At 33.3% G+C, this 12,241-nt stretch overlaps 1 protein-coding gene across 1 annotated transcript; it reads left to right on the top strand.

Moving 5' to 3' along the window:
• The first annotated feature begins 1,238 nt into the window (after nt 1-1,238).
• Nucleotides 1,239-4,508, top strand: LOC140810847 (receptor-like protein kinase HERK 1). The gene is made up of 2 exons (XM_073168744.1): nt 1,239-1,429; nt 1,532-4,508. The coding sequence occupies exon 2, from the start codon at nt 1,864-1,866 to the stop codon at nt 4,354-4,356; it is 2,493 nt and encodes an 830-aa protein (XP_073024845.1). The 5' UTR covers nt 1,239-1,429; nt 1,532-1,863; the 3' UTR covers nt 4,357-4,508.
• The last annotated feature ends 7,733 nt before the right edge of the window (nt 4,509-12,241 follow it).

Genomic DNA, 12,241 nt, shown 5'->3' with positions numbered 1-12,241 from the left:
ATTCAAATTTCAATATATAATTTAAAATATTTAAATATATAAATTATAATATTTAATTATCATTATATTATCAAATTATAAATGATTAACATAAAATAAAAATATTAATATTGAAAAAAAAAATATTCTTGGAATATTCTATTGTAGTGTAAAATGTAGTGCAATGTGGTTGGAGATGATTTTAGTGTAACACCAATGTAGTGTAGAATGTAGTGCAGAATGTAGTGCGGTGGATTGGAGATGGCCTTAAATAAATACACCAGAAGTAGTTGACATAGACTCACCCGTAATCATGATATGTGGTCTTCTTTCCAGTATTTTGAAAATATGTTATGTTTAAATGAAATATATAATAATTTTAGTATAGTTTTCACACTGATACGAAGATATTCAAATTGTATTTGGAAAGATGGATTTGAAATACAATTAACTAATTTTGATTTTATATATGTATTGATATTTAATTAGTTTACATATTTACTGCATTATTATTATTTCCCCCCAAATTATATGTGCCTGTGAAATTATCTTTATACCCTTTTGTTTATTAAAAAAAAATTAACTGAAACTAGATGAGGGACGTACCGTTTAAGCCATTAATACAAATTAATGCATCAATATACCAATTAATGTATAGTTTATGTTCTTTTACACCTTTTAAATTAATATATATCCTCTCTTGTACACCTATTTCAATTACTTTGCCAGCGAAACTAAAACGTATTTTTAATTTGAGGAATAATCCGAAGTTGGTCATGAATTTTGCAATCATATCTGTGTTTTAATTTTTAAATCTGATTATTAATTCTTTTTAGTTCTTTTCATCGAGGAATTATTATGAATGATAACGAGACGAGATGAAAATATGTATGTCATCCCATCATCTATAATTATATCCGCACTTTCATACATGTCTCATATCCACTCTCGAACCTGAACTTTCGGAGATCAAATCATCATTTCAGAGGGCGAGGATAGATTTAGAGAATCCTTGAACCTGAACTTATTATTAGTATTATTGTCAGGACAAGTTTGCGGAAGAATTATTTCGAGGATTAAAAAAACCTTTGAACCCGAAATGGAATTATAGGTCGGCCAAAAGAAATTTAGACTACACCTAATAAAAAATAATATACATTAATTTTTATTTTTATCTAATTTATATAAAAATAAAAAATATCTAATTTATATAAAAATAAAAAATATAATAATTATATTTCATCTGTCTTTCCCTCACATAACACCCACTCTTGTAAAGGTCATGTTACCTCAGCACCCCCTCTCATCTTCCCTAAAACCCAAACCTTAATCTCCTCCATTGATGAGTTTTATCTCCTTTTCACATTTCCAAAAAGTCAACCCTCTCCAACCTAACACCTGATACAAGTGCCAGGAATTATATTATTCATTTTTGGCTTGCTTTCCCACAGTAGCTTTCTTTTCTCTTTTTTTATGGGTGGTTTTGTTTTGTTATTTTTCGCATTTTATATGAACCATGAACAATTCTGATCTGTTGTTTTATTTTGAGAAGGGAAAAAGAGAGGAAACTTCTGGTCTATATAGCTGGAGGATGTCTACTCAGTCTGCCCAGGTTGGCTGATGAGCTATATCGTTGCTGTTCGGCATAAGCTTTTGTTGAGATTATTTTAGATCTGAGCAGAATATTTCCGTGTCCAAAGAAATCTGGGTATTTCTCAATTTTTTTCTCTTGGAACTCATTTGATCTGAAAGGTGCCATCTTTTTCTTCTTTTCTTTCTCAGTTTCCTTTGACGGCTGTGTGATATTTTATTCGTTTCTTGATGAAATACATGAGTGATTGTTAGTTGTTTGAGTTCAGAGAGGTTGTATTTGTTGGACTTGTTATGATGGCATGTGGGATTTTGAGGTTTTTCATCTGGGTTTTATGGATCTTGAATATGGGATGTTGTTCTAGAGGATTTAATCCCGTTGATAAGTTTTATATAAGTTGCGGTTCGTCAAGAGATGTTACTATTGGGAATTTTACTTATGTGGCTGATAAATCAGCTTCAAGATTGCTAACAACTCCACAAGATATTTTGGCCGATAGCAATTTGAATTCTATTACACCATCTGAAGATGCCCAGCTGTTTAGCACGGCGAGAATATTTACTGGACCCTCCAGGTATACATTTTCGATTCAACAGGGCGGGAGGCACTGGATCCGTTTGCACTTTTATCCGTTTGTGTACAAGAATTATGATATGAATACTGCTAGTTTCTCTGTTTTCTCCCAAAAGACATTACTCCTCAGTGATTTCAGCCCCAAAAATGCTACTGTCAAAGAATATTCGGTGAATGTGGCGGCTGGAGAGCTTGTAATAACCTTCTCCCCATCGTCCAATTCTTTTGCATACATTAATGCCCTTGAAGTTGTTTCAGTTCCGGATTCGCTTATCACCGATGATGCTGCGCTTTTCAATCCATCGGGGGCATTTAGTGGACTGGTGGCACAGTCTTTTGAGACAGTTGCAAGGGTAAATATGGGCGGCCCGTTCGTGTCCTTAGTGAATGATACACTGGGGCGAACTTGGGTTCCTGACACAAGTTTCTTGGTGCAACCCAACCTGGCGACTAACGTGTCTAATATTCAGTCAGTTTCTTATCCCCCTGGTGGCGCAACATCAGATTCTGCTCCACAAACTGTGTATGGAACTTGCACAAAGATGGATTCTGGAGATGATCCCCGAGGTAATTTCAATGTCACATGGTCGTTCAAGGTGGATCCAGGCTTTCAATACTTACTTCGGTTGCATTTCTGTGATATTGTAAGCACATCAGCTAATCAACTCGTGTTTAATGTTTATATTAATTCGTTCATCGTTGCTCAAGATCTTCAATTAAGTCTGAAAACCCCAGGATTGGCCAATGCATATTATATGGACTTTGTTACCACTGCGGTTGTTAAAAACAATATTAGTGTAAGTGTTGGCCCATCTCCTATTAGCGCTTACCCCGATGCCTTTCTTAATGGATTGGAGATTATGAAATTGGCCAACTCGAAGGACAGTCTAGCTGGGGCATCCATTTATCCTTCGTTTTCAGGTTCCAAGAAGAATATTGGAATTATTGCGGGGGTGTGTGTTGGGACAGCTGTTATTTTGATACTTGCAGGTATTCTGCTTTTCATGCATAGGAGGAGGAAACAAAAACGATTGGCCCAATCAAAAACATGGGTCCCTATATCGATTAACGGGGGAAATTCACTCACTATGGGAAGTAAATATTCAACTGCAACAACTGTTAGCAACGGTTCTAACTTGAGCTATCGTATCCCGTTTGCTGCAGTTCAAGAGGCAACAAATAACTTTGATGAAAGTTGGGTGATTGGAATTGGTGGATTTGGGAAGGTTTACAAGGGTGTTTTCAGTGATGGTACTAAGATAGCCGTGAAACGAGGAAATCCCAGGTCCCAGCAAGGCCTAGCTGAGTTTCAAACGGAGATCGAGATGCTTTCTCAATTCCGCCACCGCCATTTGGTGTCCTTGATTGGTTACTGTGACGAAAAGAATGAAATGATTCTTGTTTATGAGTATATGGAAAACGGGACTCTCAAAAGCCATCTCTATGGTTCAAATCTTCCGAGCTTGAGTTGGAAGGAGAGACTCGAGATATGCATTGGATCAGCAAGAGGGCTGCACTATCTTCACACAGGATATGCGAAAGCTGTTATTCATCGTGATGTGAAGTCTGCAAACATATTACTCGACGAGAACTTCATGGCCAAGGTGGCTGACTTTGGACTTTCTAAGACAGGGCCTGAGATTGATCAAACTCATGTCAGCACCGCTGTTAAAGGTAGTTTTGGTTACCTAGATCCTGAGTATTTCAGAAGGCAACAACTGACTGAAAAATCGGATGTTTACTCTTTCGGTGTTGTTTTATTCGAAGTTCTTTGCGCTAGGCCTGTGATAGATCCATCTCTTCCTAGAGAAATGGTTAACTTGGCCGAATGGGCTATGAAGTGGCAAAAAAAGGGACAGTTGGATCAAATAATAGATGCTAATCTTGTCGGAAAAATAAAGCCCGACTCCCTCAGAAAGTTTGGGGAAACGGCAGAGAAATGCTTGGCTGATTATGGAGTTGATAGACCCTCCATGGGAGACATATTGTGGAACCTTGAGTACGCTCTCCAACTTCAAGAAACGGTCATACCAGATGATCCGGAGGAAAATAGTACCAATGCTATTGGCCAGTTGTCTCCACAGGTTGGTGAATTTAGTCGGGTCGAATCTAGAGCTAACACTACCCAGTTTCAACATTCAAATGTGGATGACCTTTCTGGTGTTTCGATGAGCCGAGTTTTCTCTCAACTGGTAAATTCCGAGGGTAGATAAAAGCTTGTAGATCATATACTCAATACACTTGACACCTTTTCCTTGATGTTTCTTCTATGTTCTATCAAACATTTGGAAGTTTGAAATCTTGAATTTGCTTTGTTTTTTTGTATCTTCTTGGAATTCAAAAATCTTCACACTTGGTGTTTTCAGTTTGTGTATTTGATGCATTTACATATATATCAAGAGAGGTATTCGATTATTTATCGGTATGATGTTGATTTGTTTTGAAATTGAAAGGCTGCTGTTCTTTGGTTTATAGAAACTCGATTTTGGTGCTATGATCAAGTTCTAGTGTGTAATAAGTTGACATCAAAATTTGTTGGCTCATCTCGCGTTGAAGTTAAGCTCGAGTTCGAGTCTCGTCTATAAACTTCATTTTCCAGATAATTATGGTCACGCATATATAATAATTTCTACAAAATTATTTTGAATTGATTATATATAGAAGCAATGGTTTTCAAATTTTCCTATTTTGTGGTTAAGAATGAACAACATTTTCAAGACCTACCGAAGGCTCTTTTTTTACTACAAAAATACACTCTTTTAAAAAATAAAAATAAAAACTCGACAACTAAAATAGTGACTTTTTACACATTAGAATCGCATGAATGCGTGTTACATACACAGTCATCAAGCACTATCGAAACAAAGATGAATCGGAGGGCACCACCACCATCTACCCATTTCGATTTTCTTGGAAATATTTAATCACGAGTGCATATATTTTAAATGTGGTCTCCTGTGAACGGTCATACGAAGTAATATAAATGTATCAACTTTATCTATATTCGATAAAAAAAAATATTTTTTTATCGATTTAATCAAATAAGATATTCGTCTTATAAAATTAATCTTTTAGACGATCTGGTAATAGTTTTTGTATAATAAATAACATCAATATTTGGAGAGATAAAGAAAGTCCCTCGGAAAAAAATAAAAAAGGTAGAGTACTTTTACATAATTAAACGGGCGATAAGCCCAACCAAATCTTGCGTTGGAAGTTTCATAATTACCTGCGTGTTTAACTTAATGATTATATTTTTGTGGTTGGCCCTTCTCTCTTTTTTTCTTGCTTTTATCTCTTCTACTCTTTTCTCCTAGCAATCAAATATATTAGTTCTTGAATTAATCCCCTAATAAAGTTTGATGGCACTTGGAGAGTAATTGATTAAATTCAAGACAAAAACTTGTGTTACACGGTCTCACAGGTCGTATTTTGTGAGACAAATATCTTATTTGAATCATCCATGAAAAAGTATTGCTTTTTATGCTAAGAGTATTACTTTTTATCGTGAATATCGGTAAGGTTGACTCGTCTGTAGAAAAAGAATCGTGAGACCATCTCATAAAGACCTACTTTAAATTCAAAGACGTCATATAAGAGGTTTTACATTTAAAGGTAATTTAGTAGGAAAGTCGGAAATTTCCCGATTATATACATGTATTATTGTAGAGTGAGTCTCATGTGAGACCGTCTCACGGGTCATAATCCGTGAGACGGGTCAACCCTACCCATATTCACAATAAAAAGTAATACTCTTTGCATAAAAAGTAATACTTTTTCATGGGTGACCCAAATAAAAGATCCGTCTCACAAATACGACCCGTGAGACCGTCTCACACAAGTTTTTGCCATTATTGTATACAATCCTTTAAGAATGGAACGTTCAAATTTTTTTTAAAATAAAAATAAATAATGTAGCATTCAAGAAAATATCATTTAAAAAGTAAAAATAAATATGTAGCATTCAAGAAAATATCATTTTAATTCTTCCTTTTCGATTTGTTTTTTTTAGAAAAAAAAAGTACGACCTTTTGAGAGTTTGCAAATAAGTCCTTCAGTTTTCAAGTTTAAGCATTTAGCTGCATGGGTCAAACTAAACTCCAGCCAACAAATTTTTTCATGATTTTTTTCATTTTCAAGAAAATAACAATGAAATCAAGTAATTACGACTAGATCAAAACCTATTTGGATGCTGACGAGTAGGGCTTTTAGACCCACGAGTCTCAGGATATGTGTGTCTAATCCTTGGTCTTGTTCATACATCTTAATAAATAAGTCTTATCATTTTTCATGGTCAGGACACTGTCCCCAACAGAGATCGTTATACCTCAAACAATCCCATAAAGTATGTAAATATGCTTATTAGGATAATTGAACCCATAAAATGACTCACACCAGTTGTAGGATCGAACACTTGTCATTTTACCAAAATCTATAACTAATAGTAACAATATGATTATAATGTTTTAAATGTTGGAAAATTTGATGCTTAATGAATGAAAATTAAGCAAATTAATCAATGTGTTTTATTGGAAAAATTCGAAAAGAAAAACGAAGCTTAAGGAATGAATATTAAGTTCGGTGGTTCTGAATAAAACTCGAAAAAGTTCTTCATATGTTGAAAGAATTTCAAACGAGTAGTCGGAACATGTAAGGGACGGAAAACGAATTGATTTTGGAGGAAAAAAAAATTGGGTGGTGAACAGTAGCATGCGCGCGCCTGCGCGAGTATGCGCGCTAGCGCCTGCCGAGACAGTGGCAGGTGCGCGCCTGCGCCAGATCCGGCGCGCAGGCGCGCGCGCCTGCCGGCAGCGCTCGGCAGGAGCTGCAGAGACGCCTCGGCAGGCGCTGCCGAGAGCGCTCGGCAGCGTGCGAGCAGGCGTGCAGCCCTGCGCGCACAGACGCGTCCCTTCAGATTTTTTCGAGTTTTTCTGATATTTTTTCATTTCTTTGGCATTGTTTGATGATTGTAATCAGTTACAATGGCCAAGGGACATCTCCTATGAATGAGAGATCATGTCTTTTCATTTGAAAAACATTAAATGCATGATTATTTAAAAATCAAAAATACATTCAAACACAGAACATCATAAGCATATTCTCCTTCTTCCTTCTTCTTCAAGAGAGAGTTCATCCATTTCTTTGAGAAAGAACTTGAATATTTGAGTGCTCATTATTCAAGTGTTCTAGTTGTATCTTGGGAGAAGATTGTCACAAAACTCTAGCACATTGTGAGGGCAAATTCGTCTTAAGGAGAAAGTGTTCAACACTTGCCTCTACAAAGCCATTTTCATTGTTTTCTTCTTGTTTTCCCTCATTTTTGAATATCCCACACAACATTAAATCGTGTACCTTCTCAAACACCAACAATCAAATAGTCAGAATTTGTTAATTTAGGCACACTTTTATTATTTTGATCTTTTAAAAACCAATTTAGCGACAAAAACCGAAAGATTTATTGTATTTTATTCCTAGCAAATGGTCGACGAACAACCCTTTTTTTCTTTCGGACACGTGGTCAACTGTCATCATACGAGGGCTTAGACATGAAATTAAAGTAGATTTTTTTTTTTTTTTTGATTATGCAAAAGTTAGACGTACGTGAATGTTTATGTAGACACTTTGACGAGAAACCGTGGCTTGAAATTCGATCACTTTTCTTTAATTTATTTTAATAAATGAAAACTTATCGTTTTGGCTACATTTGTCAATTTGGCAACGATTTGTAGATTGTCACTTTTGGTGTTTAGAGCAATGTTAGAAAAAAATGGTGGGGAATTTCGTGATAGAAGTGAGAGCTCCATTGGACGGCCACCCCTTTTTTTTTCTGCGTGTGTGCACTAGAGGACATTGAATTCATACACGGCATGCAAATGGGATCACTTTCTTTCAAGTCTGTCTTAAATTCCACTACCACCTTTATCTTTAATTTCACATTCGAACTAATGTTTCTAGCTTTTAATATTTACTACTTTTGACTAATTACGATGATTCCAGAATTAACTTGTGCGTGATATCTAAGGGTTGCGTTGAAATAACCCAAGAATTTAATATATAAATTGATCATACCTGATTGAATATCGAATTTCATGATTTTGAAACTCCACATTCCTTTATATGACAAAATCGATGCACTTAATTAAATAATGGGAGAGAAGTTCCAACAAAATAAAATTTTGAGAGATATATTTTCATCACAATCAAATTATTGATCTCATCGAAAATAATAATAATAATAAACAACTTCATTTTATATATAAGCGATTGCATAGTTTTTTGGTCATTAATTAATTAAATAATTAACCAATAAAAATTGCAACTTGTTCTTGAAAATGGAACGCCCAATATAATTACAGAGCACCCGTAATAATAATTGACTCTATCGGTAAAAATGTTGACATTTAGCATTTTGGCAGCTAATAAATCTTAAAATTTTGAAATGTTAGGTTAAATGTACATTAATGAAAGTAATTCTGAGAATTGTAACATTTTGGATCATTTTCATGCGTCAAGTTATTAGCGTTGTATCACTTCATCTGGTTGGCTAGATAGAACTTAATGAGAGTAATACTGAGATTTATAACATTTTGGGAAGTTCTCATTCGTCAAGTTGTTAGCGTTGTACTACTTGATCTGGTTGGCTAGATGGAACGTAAAGAAGAGACATCAAATATTAATTGATAATAGTGTCTCTGCCGGAGACATGACTGCGGTGGAGAAATTGTAAGACTGATATCTAACACGTATAATTTTTGGCTTAATTATAGTGTTTGGTCTAATTGAATTGTATTGCGATTATCAACTATAATTTTTTATTAATTATCAACTATAATTACCAAAACTTGAAGAATATTCCACTAATATATAATCCAGATAATGTGAGTGAACATTGGATTCAACCGCCTGGCCAGTGGGAAAAATAAAGCTCACGTCTATTATCTTGGTTATTTTATTAATCAATTCGACAAATATTTTAATCAATTAGTTATTATATATTTATATTTATATTTATATTTTTTATTAATCAATTCGACAAATATATATATATATATATATATATATATATATATATATATATATATATATATATATATATATATATATATAGATATATATGTTACTAATCAATTCGACAAATATTTTATTTATTAACCATCAATTAGTTATTATATACATACTATTTATATATTTATGTATGCAATTAATTAATTGTAAAATTCATCCAAATTACACCTCAATTAACAACCCCAATTTATAAAATAGATTAATTGTACCAACTATTATATATCAAACATGATTATGTATCAAGTGCACTTGTCTACCAGTTGCAAACCACTGTGTCAATGCTCTAAAAATCTCCAGTATTTTATGGTAATTAATAGTAGTGCTCATCACTTTTTCTAAAAGTAAAAAAATATTTTTTTCGAAAATCAATAAAGAAAACTCATGCATTTGAAATATAATATATCCTTTAATTCATAACACAAGTATACATGTATAAAGTTACATTACTTTTACAAGTGGATCTACAAGCAAGTTTCTTGATATAAAAAGTCTAGATGAATCGACTCCTCTTAATTAACAAAACTCCATGTATAAATTAATCTATCGATCCATCAAATTCAAGAAAAACATATATATCATAAGACATAATATCATTCAATGAATTGCCTCAAACTTTAAATGGAAAAGAGAGAGAGAATTGAAGCAGCACACGGTCAATTGGCAACATCAATCTCGGTGGTGCAAGACAGCAGCCGCCTGAAAATTGATCTCAAGGCGGAGCAAGACACCATCTTCGCCCTCTTCATCCCGGCGCTCCTCGTCCTCCTCCTTACACCGCTGCCGCGGGACTTGGTCGACTCCTTCTCCTTATTACCTTTGCCTAAGGCACTTAATCGTCTTTTCGTCATCTTCTTCTCTAGAGAAATTGTAGCTCCTCAAATACAACTGCCTACATGAAAGACTATCCACCACCCTCGGGTGACCGTACATAGAATTATTGGATCCCCGGCGGACGTTGGAGCTCATCGACCTCACGAACTCGGCATCGGATTCCGGCCACTTGTAGAGGTTGACATAGGTGGCTCTCATCGGAACACGGGCGTCGCTTACACAGCTTGATATACATGTAGAGGCCATCGTTTTCAGCTTGGTGGAGAATTTTAATATTCAAACCGATCGGATATGTTATTATATATATGTATACCGAAAGTTATTTTACATAGATAATATTGGGATTCGAGAGTACGTAGGGATCGATCGAGTAAGGTTTTGGGAGAAGGCCAATGGCTTGCCATCATGTGTAACTGGGATATATAGACGACCAATTTTTACATTTAATTTTATTTATTATATTATTAAAAAATATGATAAAGAAATATCCCTTTTGCCTGCAAATGACATTTTTAATTTTAAGAATAATAAATATTATATATATATATATATATATATATATATATATATATATATATATATATATATATAAAGGTTTAGGTATTTAGTGGTCCGATGATGTTGTAACATTAATTAGTTTTTTTTATGAAAATGTCATATTCATTTAGATAAATAATGTTTTTTATATAATTTACTCATAATTACAATATCTAATGTATTTTAAAATTACAAAATACATATATTATATCAACAAATAAATCTTTATCTAAATTATAATTTAAAACTATAACAAAATTTTATAAATTAACTCGATATATTAAGAGTAAGTCTTATGTGAGACCGTCTCACGGATCTTAATCTGTGAGACGGATCGACCCTACCCATATTTACAATAAAAAGTAATACTCTTAAGTCTTAGCATAAAAAATAATACCTTTTCATGAATGACCCAAATAAGAGATCCGTCTCACAAATACTATCCGTGAGACTGTCTCACACAAGTTTTTGCCATATATTAATGATCATGATAATAATTTATATATATGATAGTTATTATTTTATACGTACATCGTATGTGTTTCGTTTGCTAGTTTATATGATGCATGCATTAATATAATTTACACGCACACACATTCATTCACTAGTATATAATAAAAAACTAATTGGAATATCGTTTGAGGTCGGATATTTCAAGGGAAGAGAAAACAGAACTCACGCACGCTCTGCTGTGATGTCCTAGCGTGCAAGCTACTTTTTGTAATAAAAAATATATTAATATAGATTATTTGTGATTTATAAAAATGACCATTTTCGATCATCTAATTGAACTTGATCGATTGATCGTATGGAAATTGAGATTACGATCACAATGGTTAATTAAATGCTCTTTTTTTTTCGATTAAACCCCATAGGTTATTACTTAAGAGAAAATTTAAAATTAAAATTTATATTGCCCACAAATTCTATTCTATGAAACTACAAAAGTAAAAAAAAATAATTAAAAAAAATTGCATCTTCTATGAACGGTAATGGACCAAATTTCTTCATGGACCTTAGTTCGAGAATATACGCAAAAGTTAATTTGAGTATTCAATTTTAAGAGGTGAACTAAACACGGCCCAAGTTACTCCGAGCTCTGAGATCCTCCAGTATTAACGCTAAAATTAGGGTCAATCTGTTTATTAATTAAAACTTATACAAAATTCACGTGAGACCATCTTATGGATCAACTTTTTTATATAGATATCATATCCGACTCGTGAAAAGTATTACTTATTATATATTAATTTTGCATTATAAAAATTTCAATGTATAGTTATGTTATGAAAAAATATCGTATAATATATGATTATTTGAATGAAAAACATTATTTTTTTATATCTGAAGTATTATTTTCACTGAAAACTATATTTTTTTAATTATATTACGAAAAAATATCGTGCAATACATCCAGGTTTGAATAACTATTTAAAAAATCATGACACATTCAATTTGCATGCTTGATTTTCCTCGCCGGAAAATTGAATCCGGTTCTGTCTGTTTTAATTTCTGGAAGCAGTAATATTGTATGAGTTCTTTTACGTGAAAGGGTAAGGTATATATAGGTTTTGATTAGCTCGCAAAATACTTCATGATAATCTTGTTACAATATTTTAATTTTTTTAAATACATTTTCGTTTGTTATTATTACAATTTATGTCT

The sequence above is a fragment of the Primulina eburnea genome, chromosome 13 (assembly GCF_022965805.1).
Source record: "Primulina eburnea isolate SZY01 chromosome 13, ASM2296580v1, whole genome shotgun sequence".
NCBI lineage: Eukaryota > Viridiplantae > Streptophyta > Magnoliopsida > Lamiales > Gesneriaceae > Primulina > Primulina eburnea.
This window is presented reverse-complemented; position numbering and strand designations above follow the sequence as displayed.